Source organism: Triplophysa dalaica, chromosome 14 (genome assembly GCF_015846415.1).
Source record: "Triplophysa dalaica isolate WHDGS20190420 chromosome 14, ASM1584641v1, whole genome shotgun sequence".
NCBI classification, from domain to species: Eukaryota; Metazoa; Chordata; class Actinopteri; order Cypriniformes; family Nemacheilidae; genus Triplophysa; species Triplophysa dalaica.
The window spans coordinates 15,569,252-15,591,692 of NC_079555.1; the positions used below are offsets into that span (position 1 = coordinate 15,569,252).

At 38.8% G+C, this 22,441-nt stretch overlaps 1 protein-coding gene across 1 annotated transcript; it reads right to left on the reverse strand.

The window, feature by feature from the left end:
- Positions 1-527: 527 nt before the first annotated feature.
- Positions 528-21,444, reverse strand: LOC130435908 (segment polarity protein dishevelled homolog DVL-3). Its single transcript, XM_056766784.1, has 15 exons — positions 20,940-21,444; positions 12,042-12,111; positions 8,908-9,032; positions 6,790-6,920; positions 6,542-6,677; positions 5,830-5,923; positions 5,651-5,720; positions 5,410-5,549; positions 4,841-4,917; positions 4,671-4,738; positions 4,428-4,577; positions 4,017-4,148; positions 2,762-2,929; positions 2,436-2,651; positions 528-2,277 (listed from the first exon to the last, which is right to left on the reverse strand). Exons 1-15 carry the CDS (start codon positions 21,098-21,100, stop codon positions 1,895-1,897), a joined length of 2,121 nt encoding a protein of 706 aa, XP_056622762.1. The 5' UTR covers positions 21,101-21,444; the 3' UTR covers positions 528-1,894.
- Between the last annotated feature and the right edge of the window lie 997 nt (positions 21,445-22,441).

The following is a 22,441-nucleotide window of genomic DNA, read 5'->3' on the forward strand; positions in this document are numbered from 1 at the left end:
TTTGTGATGGAAACCATTAGATTTTTTGTTGTTTTTCATCATGCATACTTAAACACACAGATTGGGTTTCCATGTTTTATGGAGACTTTCCATAGATGTCACAATTTTATACTGTGTACTGTGTCCCCTAACCGTACCCATAATCCTTGCCCGTAAAACCTGCATTTTTACATAAAAAAAATATAGTTTGATTTACAAGCCGTCTAAAAATGTCCCAAAAAGGTTCATGATTACTGGTATTACTATTTGTGAGGACCCCACAATGAAAGGTTTACCAGGACACACATCGACCACCCACTGAGCATCAGAAACCTAAACCACTGTTTGTGTATGCTACACTTCTTCATAAATGGCACACAGAGGCGTAATTGTTCTGTAAATAATTGACAAATGTGTAATAACTGCTGAATCTGTGTCTTCGTTGTATGCTTACAAAACTGTACCTATGTGTTGACCAAAATCTCTTGTTTTGGTTTCTTCATCACTCCTTTTTTGCAAAAGCAGAAAGACAGACAGACACAATTAAAGACAATAAACTATATTTATAAATAAAACAATTTGTATACAGTGGGTACGAAACTGAAGCATTTAACACTGTTAAATCTGTTTCCAGTTAATAAAAATGTAATAAATGTATCTGAAATAAGGAAGAAAAGACAGATGACAGAGTACAAAGAGTGCTGATAGTTAATGATGACAATACATGAACATAATAAGTACTGTGTTGTTCAGAGAGGATTGAGAGAGTGAAGAGAGCTCTGTTCTAGTGCATCATATTCATCCATGTGTGTGTGCTGGATCTTATTTTAAATGTTAAAATGTTACAGATCCATTTCAAACCTTGATACCCTTACTGAACTTCAGCAGCAGTAACACAGGTTAATATAGAGAATAACAGTACAGGACTGGACATCTCCCTATTTAAGTTATTCTTTAAAGACAACATGAAATTTTGTGTCGTTTGTTTTAAGAAATTATCTTTTATGAAATTGATAAGGGCAATAACTTTCTCCCTTTTTTTTTCAGCTGATGTCACCTTAATTTGAATTTGATGTTAAACAATAGCTAGAAAATCAAGTACAATATTGCTATTGGTTAATTATTAATGTTAAGTGCAATAATTTAATGCAAGTGGTAAATTCAGGAGTTTGTTTGCGTCGTCTCAGATGGGAAATGTGACTTACAACCATTAGGATGTATTTTGGCTTGCATTCTTGAAAAAAAAACAGTTTAACAATGACATTAACATTGCTTTAGAAAGAAATACCATTTCATGTTGTCTTTAATCTGAATATAAGAATGTTTAATAAATTCATTTAATTCAAAGAGCAAAGCAGACTTGAAAAGCCCTGTCTGTAAACTCTCTCTTTATCTCTCACTCTCTACAATTGTTAGCAGAAATAATAAAACAACAGACATAAATATAAAATCACGGTCAAAAAGTCTATCTTTTGATACTTTGTTTTTCAATATTAAAAAATGATTAAGGTACATCGTTTAAGAAGCAAAAGATGAATGGGAACAGATAAAGTAACCCCACCTTCATCCCATGTATCATTTTTTCTCTTCATATGTTATTTTTCTGATTTTAGTTCGTCTTTGAAAAAACAGGGTTTAGCTTGAGGTTAATAAATTGGTCAAAATATGAAAATGCAGCTAAATTACATCAAAAAAGCTTCGCTATACTCCGTCACTGCATCTCATACACACAGCATCTTTAATCAGAGGCTCCAGTCTCAGAGAGCATCATGGGATACACGAGCCTTCCATCTGTTCCAGTCTTCTTCACTGAAGAAACTACCAGCCACAGGACACAGGAGGGACAATAGGAGGGACACCCAACACGCTTCTTTCCTCCATTATTTCACAGTGTCCCGAGTGTCCCTGAATCACCTCACATGACATCAACGAAGAACTCACTAGGGTTTCCCATTGCCATGCGGAAAGACTGACGTGACGCTGTGAGTTCAGGGGGGACTGACGTCAGGTCCCGCCCGGGAGGCGAGCCAGGTGCTGCTGTTACGGGTGGCAGGAGACTCGGCGGCCCGCATACCATACTCTGGACGTGAGAGTGTGTGCTGTGAACGCTCCGGATGGTGTGTGTGCTACGCACGCTGTGTTCGCTAGCAGGCCCCGCTGAGCGCTCGCTGGGAGCTTTATCTCTTTTTTCGGACTCGCTGCCGCTGCCCCCAGATCTGGATCCGGACTCCTGCGCCCCAGCCGCTGCGTTTGTGTCGTTTTTGCTTGTGCCGCGATTTGAGCCACTGCTACGACTGCCTGTGAGTTAAACGGAAAATAGAAAAAGTTCAACTGCATCTCAGGCTTTGTGTATTGCTATGAACTACAGTACATATGTTGACTATAAACATTTTGATGTTTAGATTCAATTCCAGATCACCCACGGCTGAAAGCCGGAAAGTGAAACACAGTCTCACCTTCGCTGTGCGGGCTGCCGGCACTTCCTCCCCCTGCAGTGAGGTTGTAACTGGGATCGTGCACAGGATGAGGATTGTATGGATGAGGGATGGGGTACTGATAAGGGAAAGGCAGAGGCCAGGGAGCTACCCCAGGTTGGGGCAACGGTGCAAGAGTGTCCTGGTCAGACGCCCCACTAGAACCGTCATGATCATGCAAGGTGAGACTGGCCATATCTGAGGTAGAGGAACATACAGAAGGGAAACGGATCAATAAAAGATACCTGCAAAAACATATGTGGAAAGTGGGAAGATGTTATTGGAAATACTAGGAGTTTGAAACTTACTGCCACAGAGATCACCAAAGATGTAATAACACTGCTCGGAGAAGGTTATTTTATTGACTGTGTGGCGGATGTATCCAGCTTTCAGCAGGTTGCTGGCATATTTGCGTGCTTCTCGCCGGTCAGTGAAGCCTTCGACGTGATGATAGAGCCAGTCGACCACATCTGAACCTGATGACGAGAAGAACAGCATTAGTCAAAGAGCATGACGATTTTCTATTCTCTCCAACACATCACAATTACAAATGAATGGGAGAAGTAATATCTCAGATTTGTAAAAGCAGTATCACTTCCCTTCACATTCACAGTGGTTCATGGCAGAGTGACCGCAGATTTAGTTCAGCACATACCCTTTGGTTCCATTACACTTTGACATAAAATACCTATTGTTATTGTTTACTATTTAAAATGTATGGGGGTGTAACTTTACATGTTTTAAAAGAGCAATGTGGAAATTTTAGCGGCATCTAGTGGTGAGGTTGCGAATTGCAACCAATATCTCACTTTCAACAACTGGACCAGGATGTCATCACATTTTCGCTTTTTTGCAGCAGATAGCGTATTTACGAAACGCGCTCTATAGAGCCGTTTGTCAGTTTAGGACTGCTGTAGAAACAACATGGCGACTTCCATGTAAGGGGACCAGCGGTGTACGAAGGTTTATGTAGTTTTTAAATATATATTTTTATAAACCAGGACATGTGTAAAGTATACACTTCTTTAGTTTTTTACAGCAGCATTTTTCAAAATAAATCTAGCTGTAAGGCATTAGTAAATTATATGTATTTTATATGTTAACATTTATTTGATTAAGTTCTATTTCTCTAGACCGAACGAAATGGACGCGACACTACAAAGACATTAGAAAGGCATTAGAACCCATTGTAATTTTATATTCTGTCCACATTCCCATTAGAACAAGCTGTGTGTCGAGTTGCGTAAGACCGGTCACGTCCGGTGTAGACACGCACGGTGTCAATATGAACTTGGACATACATGCTGCTATAAATCTTTCACACACAAGCTGATCTGTTCAAGCATTCCATTAATGACACTATGATGTGTTTCCCAGTGCATCCCAATAGATTTCATCCACTAAAACATGTTTTCATAATTCATCTAATAAATTTACACTGTGCATTAAAAGTGCATGAGCAATAGATGCATTGTGCAACTCTCTACCAGCTCTTCAATTTGATGTCTAAGTAGACTATAAGTTCCTTATGAAGACCATGTGTAGTAAAAGTTGCAGTTTTACCTATGAAAGCATTGGGAATGGTGATCTTCAACCACATCCTGTCTCGCACCTCCAGTCCTGACTCTGTTGAGGCCAGTGCTTTGGCAACGGTTGCCATGTCACTATGAATGGACAGATGGAATTCCTCAAAGCCTGTAAAAGTCACGAAATGTGAGAAGACGTCCAGCACACATGGAGAAATGATAAAGAAGAGCTTTATGAGAACATAAAGGTATAACAGCCATTATCAACCGATCTTGAATGTTTACTGAACTGTTTCTTCAATGCTTGTGATTAATATTTTTGGTTACTCGGTTGTTAAGGGCTTTGCTCAAAAACACAGTAGGTAAGCAGTGGACTGGCTGATGAAGTCCTCCTCAGGCAACAGGAAGACAGCAGGCGCAGCAGAGGTGGATTATGGGAAACACTTACGTTCGGTCTCTGGAATGGAGCTTGTGATGGAGGAGCTGGTGGAGGTGATTGTGCTCATGGAAGGGCTCATACCGTACACTGGGTACGCCCCCGTCATAGCGGCGGTGTGAGTCACCCAGGCAGCAGGGTCTATGGGACGGATCGGCTCACCTGAATAAAAATACAGGGAATCAAGAGAATGAACGAAATCTTGGTTACCAAACAGGGAAAAAATTGATGTGATGTCCTCCAGTGTGCACTTACTTCGTGGGAGGGTGAAACAGCTACGGGGGTTTGGATCCCAGCATTTTGCAACAGTCAGCGTGATGGGGCTGTTTACAAAATATGCAAGTCAGTGCTGAAATAATCCGCTCTAGTCGATTCTTAGTTTACAAGCATTTACAACCAGACATCCCCACGTCACATCCTCTTACCCGGGTTTATGGACTATTTCTCGCAGCACCCTCACTGCATCGTCATTACTCATGTTCTCGAAATTGATATCGTTCACCTACAACACAAGAAGCAACTCTTAGACATGAATGCAAAAACGTTTACATGTGACAAATTAACAGCGGTTTTCAAACTATGGCATGCATAGCGCCCCCTGGTGGATATATGAAAACATTTATTTTTATTTAGATTTAAAAATACAATTTAAATGTTTTAAAATGTTTGGTGAAAACAGAATTAAATAAAAAGTTAAAGTATATCCATGTATACAATTTTTATTTAAAAAATATATATCACCTGACTAACATAACTGAATAAACAGCCAAAAAGAATTATATCTAATAATAATATTAAATAATAACTGTAATAATATTATAATAAATAATAATAAAATATTTCATAATAAAAAAATACATTTATTTTTTATCGTTGTAGCACTGGGATTTTTTATAAGTATGTGGTACTTGGAATATCTATTTTTATTAGGGACTTGATATAAAGAGTTTGAGAGCCACTGCGTTACAATATAAACAAACTGAGAGCAACTGACCTGCAGAAGCATGTCGCCAGGCTCGATGCGCCCATCAGCAGCCACCGCACCACCCTTCATGATAGACCCGATATAGATGCCTCCATCACCCTTTTCATTACTCTGCCCCACTATACTGATGCCCAGGAAATTATACTTCTCTATAAAAAGAATAAATGAAACGATAAATCTTAAGTGAAATATCTTTCAAAAACACTCAAAAACAAGTAATACTACATTTGTTCCACATGCAAATACTCACCCATGTTTAATGTGACAGTTATGATGTTCAGAGACATGGTGGAATCAGTTATACTGCTGAAAGACGAGGACTGAAGTGGTGGAGAGAAAAGGGGAGAGAGAGATGAGGACACATTTAAATACCCAACAGTCCAACACTGAAAACAGAGACAGTGGATGTCCATCAGGCAGTGATCTCACCCTCTCCATCTTGGGCGCTTTGGGTTTCCGTCTGCGGCGACGGTGCCGTCTCATGAGCCGTGATGATGTGCTCTGCTCCGTAGAGCTGCTAAACCTGAAGTGACATCACAGATGACATTGAATCCTGCAAACACTATATTCACTTAAGGATTTGTCTTTTGTGTACATATAGAGTGCATTACTTCTGAGATCTGATTGGATCAGAAGGTCATGTGACGCTTGTGGGCCAATGCTCACTATAGTAGAAAACCACGCTTTGTGTTGGCTTTCCAGAGCATGTGATTTGGTGTGCATTATGTTATCTTCATGGTGAGATGGGCTGGGTCAATATGTGAGAATATAAGTGTGTTATTAAATAACTCATATACTATTCATTTGTAACATATTTCTTATAGGTATTTGGGTTTTATAATTTAATAATAATAATAATTTTGCCTTGGAAATGTCCTCAGTCAATCATTGAAATGCACATTCAAACCATTAATGGATAATCATAAAAATAATTTGTGACACTATCTTTATAACAAATAAAGCGTTTTTGTTTTTCATGACATGGTCCATTTGTCACAGCAGGACTTTAATTCTGCTCAAAGCAATAAAACCACCAACTCAATTAAAAGAGGAAAATGGAAAACCATACAACCACTGAGATTCACCTGTTCTATGATCATACATTGGGTCGAATACAAATCACCTTCAGTCGCTCACTCACCTGCTTGCGGAATCGTCCTCCTCTGAGTCGAAGAAGCTTGTAGTGTCGAGTTCACTGCTCATCAGAGTTGAAGAGCTCTCGTAACCAGCAGCGTCCGGTTTGCGCTCCGGCCGAGAGTGTCCATTCAACCTGCCTCCTGCAACAGACAAACACAACAAACCTGATGTTTCTTCATTCACAGCTTTATATAAATATACGCCTCTGCCTCTTCTGTGGCATATTGATAACGTACAGAGAGACAAACTCACCGTGGTCATGTGTGTCTTTCCTACGAGGCTTCTCTCTCTCCCTTTCTTTGTCTCTTTCTCTCCGCACCGATGGACCCACCTCACGCTCAGTGTCATTGCCCAGGTCATCTTGACTCCCAGCAGCATTCGCGCTGGACAGAAGAAGGCAGATGGGAAAATGAAGGAAAGCGTTCTGAGGAAAAGTCTTTTACATGCTTTTCAAACAATCCCTGGGAATTAGTGTTTTGTGATATATGAGCTGATCTCATAAAACATTCTTGTTTTTGTGCACTAGAGGTGATTCTTAACCCACGCTCTGATGTTCACCAGCAGATGGCGCTCATAAGTCACTGCTGTATGTTTCCTCACTGCTGTAGGCCATGTTTCCAGTGATTTAATAATTAACCTGCAGAGCAGACACAAACACGCTCGCAGAGGGGAGCCACGCTGCCTGACAGACATGACAGGAAACACACACACAGACAGGAAACACCAGCAGCACAAACAATCACGCACACGCATGTGGTCACACGCAGATAAAGACTCCCGCTGACCAATAATCCTACAAATATACCTGTGGGAAAAGATACCAACCTGGTACAAACAGACCGATAAAAAAGCCTATCCAATCCACATTTAATGTTTACATGCATGCAGTAAACTACAGTGATATTTAGTGATATATACGATTTGTGATTTGCTGTAAAATATGATGTCTTTCCTTCAAACTGTATACATATACACACACAAATAATTTTCAGTACACACATACAAACCACAAGGGTTTTAAAGCAATACAAGAGTAAGATTTGTACGTGGATTTAAGGAAAAGTCCCAAATTCTGTGACAACCTTGATTTTTATCACAGTTTTCATTTATCTTAAAATGCGGTCAGTCTTTCAAATTGCTGTTGGATGGCTTTTTGTCACTCCTGAGGTTTGATTTTATTGAAATACAACAAACACTTGTACACAAAATATCTAGAATTGTGGATTAAATGAAAATTCGGAATATGGTCTCTTGATTTTTTCTGTAGCTGTATGTTGTTGACATTACTTTTGTTTCAAATTCGAACAAATACTAATTTCCAGAACACTGTTTGAACTTGTTGCATCCAAATATGGAATTACGAGAATGTGAACCTGAAGCTCTATTTTAAATGCATATTTAATGCTACACAAGTGTGTTCATATCAAGAATGTAAAGTCTGATAAAACCAATAAAGTGTGAAAACAGAGTATCATGAGGCCCACACATGCCTGGAGTATGTGCAGTCACAGACAAAGAACAAAGTGCTGCCTATTCTCCCTGATACATTCAGAGCATGTACACTTATTTAATTAAAATCCACCCATCTGCACTTTAATCATGGCTCAAGGTCCTATTGCACCTTTAGTTTAATGAATTTTTCTGCATTCATTTTTTCTCGGCTAATTCACTTGCTGAAGTCTTTCAAGCACTTCCACATTCCCATCAAAGTGAGCACTTAAAGCAATCGATGCCTTTGTAGGTAAAATAATGATGTAAATCGATTAGTGAGTCTTTCTATGATGGCCTGTAGGGTTGATTAGATTAACAAGTAATAAGGTCTTTAGTTTATTGAAAAATACACACACAGAGATCAGTGACACATGCACAGTTGTTCTTAACACAACCCCTGTGATCAGACTGATGCCATTAAAGGTATTGACGTCCCAGAGGTCTCTGAGGTAAGATGCAGATTAGTTATTTGCTAGCGGAAACTGGTGCCTTTGAGACTGAAAGGCAATAATGCTTGTCAACGCCAAGCGCTTCCTCTCTCTAATCATCTCAGCTGGCTCAAGTTTGTACTTTACAACAATGGCTACATTATAACCATATAATAGTTAAAGGGATAGTTCACCTAAAATGAAAATACTTTGGTCATTTATTCACCCCAATGTCATTTCAATCCTGTATGACTTTCTTTCTGTTGCAGAACAGAAAGAAGATATTTTGAAGAATGTTGGTAACCGAACAACATCTCAAAATATGCTCCACATAAGAAAGAGTCATGTTTTGAACCACATGAGGGTGAATAAACTAGTACATAAACTAGTTATTTAGTTCTATTAAGGTACAACACACTAGAATGGGAAAAGCAGCAGTGGGGTTACTGACTGGAATGAAGGCGGTCTGGAGTCTCCGATGCCTCCTGTCCTCTCCAGAGGGGGCGGCAGCTCAGCTTGAGCGTCTGCGCATACAGAACCACAGTCAGAACCATGAGAGCCATCTGCGGAAACCAGCTGCAAAGAGACAAATAAACATAAATTAAGTTTCAATAAAATCCCTTACAATGGAGCAAAAGAAGAAATGTGTTTTTTGAACTTTTAAAACAAGTAGATCCTGTTAAAATGTTAAAATATAAAACATGTCTTTCACAGTGCAATGCCACAGTCTTCCACTGGATAAATATGTTTATTTACAAATGATTTAAAATGATATTTTTTGTGCAGACTGACAGCATTCCAGGGCCAAACTTAAACCGGACATGAACCAGGAACATTCCCGTAACAAAGTGAAACAAGGAGTCTCCTAAGTTTTCTCCAAACTCGGTGTTAAGGGGGTCATGTAATAGCTTAGAATTGAAAGAAAGAAATCCAAATGCAATGAACATGTCATTTAAGTTTTCCGAAGAGAGCATTCATTTGTATGCTGAAGAAACAAAGGACCTATCAGAAGACCCCATCTGCTCTGACAGATCTTGTGACATTGGCCACAATGTGCTGCATTCGAGACCCAACACCACCCAAAATCTGTCTGATTCAATCTTCTTGTTATGGCCGGGATATTTTAGGAGGGATTTTTTACGCATCCTGTGACTTCACTGAGATAATCCAATCAAAACCAAAATGGAAAGGGCATACCAAAAACAAGGAAAGTGTGCTTTTAAACAACTACAGACCATGGGTGAAATCAAAATTGTATTGCACTACATTCTGTATTGAAGCAGCTGTATTGATACACTAATAGATACAAAACGTGGTGCGGTACCACCCTGACCACTAGATGGCCCTCCAGCACATTTGCATTGGAGTTTCATGTCCAGAAAATTCTACAAAATGTTGAGTCAAATCCCTCCCTGCCTGAAAGCTTTCACAGGCTCGGCTGTGCATGGGAAAGTTGCTGGTGAGAATCTGAAACGGGGGCAGTAAGAGGACGCACATATTTCTCTATCCCCAGGTTCCTGTATCTCCTGGCTGCTGCGCTGGAAAAGAGCATCTGAGGATGGCAGGGAGCAAAGCAGCAATAAAGAGCGCTCCTTGTGCTTCTCCACAGACCGGGGGAATTCAGAGACAGGGATCTGGCAATATAGCCACTCTGTATGTGTGTGTGCTTATATCCATGTTAAGTGTCTCTTGGGTTAAAAGAGCAGTGTGTGTGTGTTTGGCAATGAGTGAATCAGAGTGAGGTGATGAGTATTGTAAGCTGATGTAAGCATAACATACCCTGAAAGAACCAAAATGAAACAGCACAAGACAGCAAACACAAGGACATTAAATAGGGGAACTGACAAAGGATAATTAACAATGGGCTTGTGTGGGCAATGAAACACTGAAGAGAAGCTAACGAGAGAACAAGAGGGGCGGGGCCAAAGACGAGACCATAGAAAGTAATATGGAAGGCCAACAGGGCCAAGATGCCTCCTCCACATAAAACCTAAGGCTTTGCCATGACTCTGTCACTAGACCAAGAAAGACATGACATGATGAGGCAGAATCATGACAAAAATTAAATCACATTCATTTCCCTTCTTACTTTAACGTGATGTGAGTCTTAAAAGGGGTGATATGACACGGCTGAAACGAATATTATAGTTTGTTTTAGAAGTAATGCCATTTGTATACACGATTCAAGGATCAAGAACGCTGTATTTTCCACATATCGTGCATGTTTGTATTCTCTTTGCCCCGCCTCCGATTTTTTACAAAGTGTAAAATAGTGCTATGATTGGCCAGTTAACCAGTGAGTAGTGATTGGTCGAATACTGCAATCGTGACGGAAATGTAACGCCTCTTACCATATTTCGAAAATCAGGTTCCAAAGCAATTGTACTGACAGGTACACCCACCTTACTTGTGTAAACATTTGGGGGTCTTAGTAAAATCATACCACCAACTGATGTGGTGTGAAAGAGCATTAAGATTTTCTTACTTCTGCAAAACACAATATTTTGAAGAATGTTGGCAAAAGAAAACCGTAAGTCTCCATTGACTTCTATTGTATGGACACAACACCAATGCAAGTCAATGGGAAAAAACAGTTTTCTGTTACCGAGATTTTCCAAAATATCTTCTTTTCCATTTTGCAGAAGAAAGAAAGTCATACAAGTTTGAAATGACAAGAGGGCGTGTAAATATGCACAGAATTTTCATTTTTAAAGTGAACTATTCCTTTTATGTACAGTCAGGTTTATTATCAAATTGACCATTCCCACCCAAGAAGCTCATTGGCCAATTGCTGTGCTTTATTCAGATTAGACCTCCTAACCAAACTATTTGTATTACTGTGGAGCAACCATAGCTAATCATTATTATGTTCCATAGCAACACTTTTACTATGGAAATGTCGTCTACTATATATTTTAACGGATGCACTGAACACACTGCACACCACACAAATTAAATGTAAATTTAGTTGTAAATATATCGCCTCAGGAATATATTTAGTAGCATGCATTTCTTTCCCATACATGACAAAGAAGGAAATGTCAATTTTTATACGACTTTCCCTTGACAATCATCTCAAGATCATCTTCACAGCATCTATTCACTGTCACACAGCACAGCAATGTGTAATGTATTACCCAAAACTGACAATAACACTCCCACACAGCAGACAAACACCTTCCCACAAATGCCAAAAAACAGAATTCAGAATCCAATTTACATCCATCTGATACTGTAGCTAAAATATGGTATCAAATCTCCATTCGCCCTAAACACACACACTTAAATATTGCATCCGTGTCTCTGGGAGCAGATGTTTGCTAACCGCTAAACCCTTGCGGTCAATTTAACCCATCCAAACACAGACCCGCGCTCGACTGACTGATCTCTGAGCTCCCGTCCCCTGCTTCCAGATATTCACACTTCCCTCACACCTGAGCCGCTTTCAACAAGCCACCAACATCAAGATGCAGGGCACAGTTACGTTCGGAGGTTAATGAAACACAAGCAAGAGAAATGAGACGAGGGAAGTTCTCGGTCTGTCTACAAGTGTGTGTGTGTGTTTGTGTGTGTAAACTCACTCACCCATGAAACAACGCGTCCGTTGAAGCAAGGTAGTTTTGCGTTTTCATCAGATATCTCTTCCTTCACCACCCTGTATAGACACAAAAATCACATGTCTGTCACTGAGAGGTATAACTTAAAGGTACAACCGCCTAAAATATCACTCATTCCACAATTTGGTGAAACCAATTACGTTTTTTGGATCGAAAAATCAGTTCTATTTACAAAAGCCTCCTCTCACACACACAGGTTAATTTAGACTCCCATAAAACAAAATTCCTTGCACACGCCCCCCTGTCCCTCCCCCTTCCCAGCTGCTCCTTAAAAAGGTGCTGACCCTGACCGACTCCTGTCGCCATGGAAACCTTTGTCAGAAAGGACGAGAGTGAGAGACAGCTGGCTGGTAAAGCATGTCAGGTTTACAGAGACAGACCATGTGATCTATTAATAATAAACATCTATTGAGCAATCGTGATATCATTCATGCAATATAAATCAAAAGCACTCGGCTATCTTTAATCACATCTCACACACACACGGTTGACAGATCTGTGAAAATATGCAACGGAAAAACAATAACGTGCATCGCAAAATGTGCTCTCGCTTTCCTGTAGTGATGTATTCTGAAAAAACAGATGATATATGGATAATACAGATCACATTCTTACAGTCACCCCTGCCAAATGTTTTTAACCTAATTGACCAACTTTAGATGGCATGCCCACTATTTGATGCATATTGAGTATTGATATTGAATATTGGGCAGCAAACATATCTGAATATAATGCAACAGCTTGAATATCATTGGCTGGCTTTGTGCGATTTTCAGAAACAAGCTTTTTTAATCAGTCCACTGGGAAGCAAAGTCGTAATAAAAAGCTGCTAGACGTGCCAGAAAATGCAACATTCGTTGAATAAAAATCTGTGACATTGATCGTGTATCTGTATGGATAAGATAACCCACAAAAGTGATATCTGGAGGGCATACGGTCTTTGTACAATATTTGCATTTAATGCCCCCTTAGGTTTGAAAATATAAACATATCAGATGGCACAAGAAAATGCATTGAGGAACAGAGACTATAGTTCAGCATTATCATTTACTGACCCATCATTTATCTACCAAACTTTATTATCTCATCACCTCCCCCATCCAGACACGCAATAAGAAAATTAAGTTCACATGAAATGAATTCAAACAGATGTTATGAAATCAATCTTCTGCTTAACTTATTTAAACCCGCATTCGGTGCTTTATTTGTGTCATACATCCTCTCTTTCCCTCTCTCTTCCTGTCAGATAAAGCCGATCTAATGAAATCCTGCAGCAGATATTGTATGTGCTGAATTCACATCTGTTCAAGTGATGAGTCAGAGCCTCTCAGACCCAAGATTCGTCTTATTTTGTCTCTGTCATATGTGTCACGATAAGTTTGTGTCTATATGTTGGTGCATGTGTGTGTACATAAAAAATGTCCTTATAAATACAATATACAATAAAAAGATGCCGTATTGTGCAGTATGTGTTAGGGAGCATGAGAACTCAGAACATTTTATGCATTTGAAAGATGCTTTTTATCATTTGGATACCGTGGCCGAGAAGTGCAAAACAAAACAAAAAGTTGCAAATATAAAAATAAATTCTAAAAGCAAAATAAAAAATCCAAAAGCGAAATGAAAAATCTGAAAACGCCAATAAATACAAATCAAATCTAAATACAGAATAGCAAATCTTAAATGCGATGCGGTGCTGCTTGTCTCGGCCGATGTGTGAAGGCAAGCTGGAAAATGATAACTTTGCTATGGGTTTGTTTGTACAACTGTAAAAAATAGAACGAATATAAAGAGACGTTCTGAAGAAATCAGCCACACCGCACCTGTCAGATGAGAGATGTTATAGGCGTCAGTCACTCTCACCAAAACCAACAGGGACACAGATTAAAGTAGATATCATGTTATATGCTTATATTGTATGTATCATGTGAGGGGAAAACGACCACGGATGGTACACAGGCAGTCGCCTTTCAGCTGCACATGTGTGCTCAGGGCTCACACTGCGCATGCATGCGGAACAGACACGCATCTACTCCTAATGCAAGATGAGCCCTTTCCACTTTATTAGCAAAATATGGCTTTTGAACCTTAGTCAATGAATTGTATCACGTATGCATGTCTTTTCTCATAGTAACATTGAGGGTCCTAGATGTCTTGATTGACAGGAATTAGATCAGTCCAATCAGCAGTAGCTATCCCATTCCAAAAAATACCTAAATTTTCCTGTTTGACTGATTTGTCGTTGTGTTTTCTGACTTATTATGTGGTTTCTGACTTGCTATTTTGTTTCCCGAATTGTTGTTGTGTTTTATGACTTGCTATTCTGTTCTTAGATTTGATATTGTGTTTTCAGATGTGTCATTTTAATTTGGGGGGGTTTATTTTGCTTTTAGATTTGTTTTTAGCTTTGAGATTTGTTGTTTAGTTTTGCACTTCCCAGCCACCATATTTGGACCTTGTCAATAGGAATGTATTTTTCATAAAAAAAAACATTGTTGTAAAATAGCTGAAATATGCTAGGGACTACAGATCAGTTGAATTCCGCATTTCTGCCAGAAATTTGTGATCCTTGTGACAACAAGACTGTCCAGATAACTTTCATCTGGCAGATTAGTTCTTTTGACAGCTGTAGACACTGGTCAGTGATATCATTAACTGTGTCAAAATTGTTTCAAGCTCAACACTTTTATTTAACCACTTGTAAAGCTTTCTGTTATGTGAGCGGGTTGTATAACAGCCACAACAACAACAAAAAAACATTGAGAACCTCAGGTTAAAAACAGATTATGTCTGAGAGAAAACAAAACCTTGAGTATTTTGATTGACAGATCTCTGTAAATTCCAATCCCAGCACTTTGTTGCTTTAAGTGAACGGATTTCACATTGTGCCACAGTACGGTCAGTAATCCAACTTGGGCTATGTTATAAAAACTCAGCGGGGATTGTGACATAATAGGTTTAGAGAGCAGCTCTCCACCTCCTTTTCTCATTCTGTTCTTCTCCTCCACTTTTCATTCCTTAGGCAGCGTGAGGTCCCACTTCTCCTGAAGCAGCTGCCTCAAAAATCCTCCATTCAGCCTGAATATCAGCAGAAAACCAGCTCACAAATCAGTTATACTTTCACATGAAGGAATATAACATTTCAGTGATTTTTGACTCATCCTCACATGTCTTAAGCTACCTGTCATACAGAAATTTTATGTAATGATTATTAATATAGGTTGGGCAATGTCTACCAGATTGGCATCGGACAATGTCTACAGTCAAACCAATTTTTACCACGGTTGTTTTTCTTGACTGAACGTGACATTCAACGATTACACAACTTTGGGCTGGATTCACAAAACTTTCTTAATATCTTTTTTTTATATTCAAATTTTAAGAGAGTTCTTAAAAAAATTCTCAAGATTGATCTTATGAAAAAATTGAGAAGAATCCAAGTACTCGAAACAAAAGCGGTCGTAAATATCATCTTAAAATAATGACAGCCTCACGGTTGTCTTAAATCTCAAAAGGTAAGATATTTAATACATGTATTTGGTTTATTTCATATGTAATGTGTAAAGAGCGAAAATCATAAATTAGACGTTTACTTGCCATTAATGAATATTTATTTTAATTTAATAATGATAAGGTCTAGACCCCTTTCTGGGACAAAGTGACTCGAAACACAGAGGGTCACAAGTATTATGCCATAGTAACACAATTTTTTTTTAATGTATTTTAATACGTTTATTGTTTTAACGCTTGCTAACACATTAGCTAACATCCGGTCGTAAATGCTGTTTAATGCTATTGCAGTATATACATATATATATATATATGCTATATAAGTATGCAATGTGGTTTTTACATACATAAAGTTTATTAGATAAACATCTAAAGTTACCACATGAGCAAGAGAGTGTAATCATATTATTTTATTCTTACGACAAAATTGAAGATTTTCTTAAGAAAATATTTGAGAACGTTTTAAGAAAATGTTTCTTACAAACTTCCTATAATTGATTTTTGTCTCAAGAACAGTTAAGTGAATCCGACCCCTGATTGGCAATCTTACATCCATTACTATTCAGTAAAATCAGTATACCTTTTCTCACTGCTAAATTGTCTTCCTCTGGTCCACATATCTTCACACCATCTCTTTCACATCCCCAAAGCACAAACATATACAAATATTTGCACACGTACCCTTCACCAATCTAGCCCGGCAAAATTAGGCCAATGTTTGCAGACGACTCCAGTGTGGAGACATGAACCATCGATTTGTAAGCAGAGCAGATATCTAATGAAGAGATCTTCCTTCTTCATAGTCTCAGCTGATTAGATTCAGTCCAGAAAACAAGCCTTTACTCCCGCAGCGAGAGAGAAGAACAAGAGAAAATAAATGAGAAACAAACAGCGTTTGGGAGGGACGAGGAAGGATGTAACCAACCCCAAAGTACTCTGAGTCTGCGATCTTTTTAACTATCCTCAGCTTAAAAGACACAGTCAGGCCAAAGCCTGAGGCCGTCAGACAATGAGCCAGTGATGCAAAGACATCCACTGAGACTCAACACACACACACACAATACTAATAACCAGAAAATTGCACACGCATACGATATGCTAATACTATTCTACACACTTGATAAACTGAACTCTCCAAGCGCACCAGGGAGAGGACAAGACAGGAAAATAAAGCAGAGAAAGTAGGTCAATCTCCGTAAAAGAAACATCACTTCCATCAGAGAGAGCCAGTCAGCGTGTGCTCACGTTCGCTCGAGTGACCACTCTTAAAGCACAGCCATTTTTTTTCTACACGTATATTGAAAATCTTAAACATTTATATTAACTTGCAACCATCGTCTTGATGGCACACACACACTTTCCCTCTCACACACCCACACATAATCTGTCCACCATTTCAAAGCACATGGAGATTGCTGAAAGTGAGTGTTTCCAACTCACCAACCTATTTCTATCTATTTTACCAATGTCCGGTGTTTCCTGTGTCAGGATTTGCCATGTGTCTGTGAAATGAGTGTGTGTGTACTATAATGATAATCATGATGCTAATGACCTTACTGGCCCTGCAGCTGTTATGAGAGAGACCCAAGAGAGAAGCTGACAGAAAACACAAATGCAAACACACACACGGCACAAACTACCACAACCACATTCATTTTATATCCAAGAGTATTTCTGATGTGTATTTATGTATAGTTCATCATTAGATGATGGCTGTTGGTCCTTTCAATTAATTTGACAAGATATGTTGCCCACCAATAACTGTTTACAGAACTACTGTATTATTGAACCAGGGCTCAAAAAGGATGACCCAGAGTATATACAGGAAACATGGAGCTAAACGTACTACTTAATAAGAACTGTTCATACATTTTAAGACCTCATCGCCACTTCAAGTTTTAACCTTTACATTGGTGACCCTTTAACATACATTTACTCCTGATTGTAAGATAGCACAACTAAACAGTCTTTCGTTTGTGATAACTCCTTATTAATGCAACATAATTCAGAAGGGTGGGAACGGAGCACAAGAGAATTAATTGAGTGACTATTAGAAAGAGGAGAAACCAGCTTTGTGGTTAGCACTTAGCATGTGGGACCGGACAGTGTTGATCCCAATCGTGGCTATGCTAGTCGCCTTTAGACATACAGAGCAGTACGCCTCACGCTTATTCCCGAGACGGCCCTCAGAGATGGTTCCAACTCCTTTTCCTCAAACCTTCTGCGACGTTGTTTAAGAAGCGGCTCTAAATGGAAATCACACTATTACCCTATATCCAATGATTAAATTCAGTCCTACTTTAGCATATGACCTCTGTTGACAAATATGAAAATGCCTTTTTTACCTTTTATACCTTGAAAAATGGCTTTTAAGACTTTTTAAGGATCTTAATATTCACTAAATTGATTTGTCAACATTTAATATTTTTTTTAAAAGCATGACCGATGTGACCCTGTGACCGGGGACCCAAAGGCAGTGTGAGAGAGTTTTGTGCGAGTGGTTAAAAATATCACCTGCCCTATCCAACCGAAAGTGCACTGTCACTAAAGTAATTCCTGTGTCTGATGATTATCTACATGCGTAGATCTTTTATGTCTGTGAAAATCAAAACATTATCCAGCTGGATAAAAACAATGAGGTTTAGAGAGTTACATAACATAATATCTACATATATTACTGCAAACAGAGAAAGACTTTACATTTTTGGTGAAGAACTCAAATCCGATGCATAACTACTATTTCATTTTCAATTTAACTAGTATTTGTTAACATTAGTTAATGCATTAACTAGCATGAACTAACAATGAACATAATAATAATCTACAGCAATTACTAATCTTAGAACTAACAATCTGATCTTGTCCGTGAAACTAAAGACCTGCAGTGACGTCAGCTTCATGTTGTCATACTATATGATGTGAGCTCTAGTGTAACAATGCATTCCCGACACTGGATGAAGTCATCATGTGTAGAAAGATCCTGGGAAGGAGGGCATTGTTGTGTGAATTACCATGGTTGGCCGAAAAGTAACTTGAAGGGGTCTACTTTGGGTAACTATGACAATAGTATGGATCTCACTGAAGCATGGAGCTAAGGGTGTGTGTGTGTGAGAGACAGAAAGAGATACGACATTAAGGAATAAATCTGTCTCACTGATAAAGAGATAGATCCTCATCATGAAACCAGAGAAAATCCAATAAAGTCGGCCTTTTAATTGAATAAAGCTATGTTATGTAGGTTATAAGATACAATTTGAATAAAAAATCAAACTTTGCACACGTAGCAATTCATTTGGTTACAATCTGATATTGCAATGTGTTACTGTCAGAGAGGATAATATCGATATCACTAGCACTGATCTGCCTTCATGTAATTGGCCTGTTGTTCCAGGTCATTGAGACGAAGTGAGCCAATGTTTCGCTTCGCAGCGTATGGGCATGGGACAATGGCTGGCTGTTTACCTTGACAAGCTGGTTAGGACAGTGCATTGACACAAACAAACAACGTGGACTGAAGAAAATATGTTAGGAGGGTCCTGTTTTACAGGTGTCGGGTGGGTTGTGTAGCTTGGCTTCTAAAGAAGCACCTTCTGGCACGCCAACAAAAGAAAAAACAAGAAGCAGATCGCATGGACTTGAATTTAGCAACATGACACTGTGCTTTGTGGGTTAACAGTGACTGCGGAAATCTGTTTAGAGAATTAGTGAGCATGATTCCCGAGCGGTCCGCTCTTTCCAAGTCAGCATTCCAGACCTCAGTCGCTTGTTTTGGGCGGTGCACTAAATCACTAAAGTGCACTTCACCTCTCATAAACATCGAAAAGACAACAATATAACATTATATCCGCTGAAGAACTTAAGTGGTAACCAGATCAAAATGACTTGTGAATTCCTTCATCAAAATATGTGGCGTTGAGCTTTTCATGACTGTCAAGACAACATGTAAAGAAAAATGTCATAAAGCCAGATATACAAAGATTAGTGTCTATTGGGGGTATTTTGAGGTTTTGAAGCAACTAGGACTGCACCATATTTACGGGATATAGGATATGTGATAACGCTCAATTATACAGTAAACAATATGCAACATGACAACATTTCAATTTGGGAAATTAATTAAAATGATTTAAAAAAATATATTCAAACGCAGAAAATTATGTAACAATAATTATACAGCTCACTTTTGTTTCCCACCCAAAAATAAGTCTGAAACAGAACAGCCATGTTTTATTTTCGCAGTATACATACAATTTTTTTGTTGGGTACGTTACTCTGAAAAAGTCATTAATTACTAATTACTAGTTACATATGCAATAGTGTTATTAGATTACTAAACGAATTGCTCTACAAAAATATTTAAATACTTATTACTAATTACTTTCTATATCCAATATCAACCTTAATATAAGGATAGACACGAAAAGACTCATTCAATTAAATAATATAAAACTACATAAAGTACTCTTATTAACAGACTAAAATATTACAAATTTGAGAAAGGTATATGAATATGTGCGTTTTAATGTTACACGTTGAATTTGAATGTCAATTCCACTATTATACACATTACACAGTATTTAGTTCAATAACATCAGAAGTAACTGTAATTAAATTACATAAGAAATAAGACCAATCCCTTATTTTCCCTTTTTAAGGGAAAAGAAATTAAATTACACCAACACTGGATATGCATATCGCAATATGCACATTCGTAATATTTTGATATTTACGATATATTGTTCAGCCCCAGTAGAAACTCTGGAAGATTCGTTCGTATCTAACTAGCTATTGAACTTGACTGATGCTTCTTTAATTACATTGATCAGGTTACAGTGTAATTAGCCTACACGAGCAAGTACAGAGTGACAACATGCACAATGCACTTGTCATTATGTTTTTGCATTGTAATTACACACTGCAATTGATATTATATACAAGTGAAGTACTTGAAACGTGGACAATGTGATGTTCGGTATTTTGTAAATCAGTTCATGGCTTCACACCTGATCTGTCACTTGAGCTCTCACGTGTCCATTAAACTGAATATTTTAGACTTTGAACGACAAGCTCTATTCACACCTCCCTTAAATCTGTCTATTAAGACCGCTGATTACACAATATGTGCTACACACCGTGTTTATTACCTGTGTATACAGCGTCTCAAACACCCCCAAAGCAATGTTTGCGAATAAAGACAGTTAGTCTGCTCTTCTGAGCTTGTGTTAGAAAATAAAAATACATACAGACAGAAAGCCATAACCGCGGTTATAAAAGTGGACATTCTGAGGTAACGACGCTCACTGACAGGAACAACGGACGATACAAAGGCTATTTTTGCGTGAATATTGCGCCTTACCCGAAATCATCGTCCATGGATTTGAAGAAAAATTTATAGTTGGGTTTATTGAGGACATTTTTGAAGTCGGCGAGAGTGACGTTTTCGGCGGGTATGGCCAGTTTGATGAGATAGGGAGTCTCCTGCTCGTCGAGGTGATAGATAATCTTGGTCTCTGCCATGGCGGGCCGCTGCTGACGGACAGGGCGCGCGCATCAGCCCTACAGCGGCGCGCGCTTCCAGCTTCCACCGCGGAGCTCTCGAGCGCTTCTCCTGACAACCTCAGCGCTCTCTGTCTTCATTCAACCCCAGTAAACGATATTCTTACCGTCGTATGTAATACAAATTAGTCTAATACTATAATTATAGGTGTGAAATAGACGGTCCTCGGCGTTTCCTTTATAATAGATTAAGAAATCGTTGCCGGTCGGTCCGCACTTGGCTCCCTATGAATACTGTTGCTTTTCCTCCTCTGTGTCCTTTGGAAACAACTGTCGGCCGATGTGAGATCGCCCCTCCTATCGATCCAACGCTGCACTCCCTCTACAGGACGAGTTACAAACCTAACTGGTCTTCAGCATTGATTTATTTGATAGCAGAGAAGCATCAAGCGGTTTCGAAGTCGTGTTGTTGCATATGAATCACTCAAAAACTCGTTGATTGTATGAGTTTTGCATGCAAACAGACGGGAAGTACTTTCGATTTTTTTGGTGCTTATGGACGTTTGCAATGTCAAAAACACGCACCATAATAAGTATGTTTCAGAACTATCTGAAGTGAAAGTCTGGGAAGAGTGATAAGAAGGGTAATACCGCCACCTACAGAGCAAACATAGTTTCTGCACCACCATAGTTGTGCGATGTTGTTTGGCACGACCAATCCCACCAGTTCAAACTCATCTTTAGAGAAAAGGAGTGGAGACATTGCACATTTTAAAAATGATCATTTTCTGATTTTTTTGACGTGATTTAATCGATGTCAATGTCAGCATTGGACGTGCCAGATTTGTAACAAAATAAAGTTTCACTTATTAGTCCTTAGGTTTTGTTAAAGGATGAATCTCAATAACATGTTTGATTATATTCATTTAAAAAGCTGAAAGAATGATAGGACCTGCAAACGTATGTAGCCTACGTCCTCCAGTTAAGGATTTATAGGCCTGCTTTTACAGACAGTTTAGTTTAAACCAGGATTATGCCTTAGCATGCCTTAGAAGAATTTATAACTGGTGTGTATCTTGAGATAAAACCATGGCACTGATATATTTTAAGATATTTTTGGGCAAGTTATATTCAGTTAAGACAGGTCACACATTCATTTTAGTCTGGGACTGTCTTTAACCCTTGCCTATTATGCAGATACATTCCAATCTTTGACTTCGAATTCAATTTTGCGATCCAAACGTAAAATAAAACGCAAAAATAAATTAATTTTCATAAAAGCCCCGTCACGCAACGTGAAGGTAACACGTATGCAAATGGACAAGCACGTGACGCTGACAACATATTATAAGTAAAGAAAAC

Bases quoted from the DNA above. Each gene is read 5' to 3' on its own strand.
- LOC130435908 (XM_056766784.1), bottom strand. From the start codon at position 21,100: ATGGCAGAGACCAAGATTATCTATCACCTCGACGAGCAGGAGACTCCC. The intron at 5,924-6,541 runs GTGAGTGAGCGA...ATGTCACTTCAG, and splicing joins GAGGACGATTCCGCAAGCAG to GTTTAGCAGCTCTACGGAGC. The intron at 2,930-4,016 runs GTAAAACTGCAA...TCTCGTCATCAG, and splicing joins CATTCCCAATGCTTTCATAG to GTTCAGATGTGGTCGACTGG.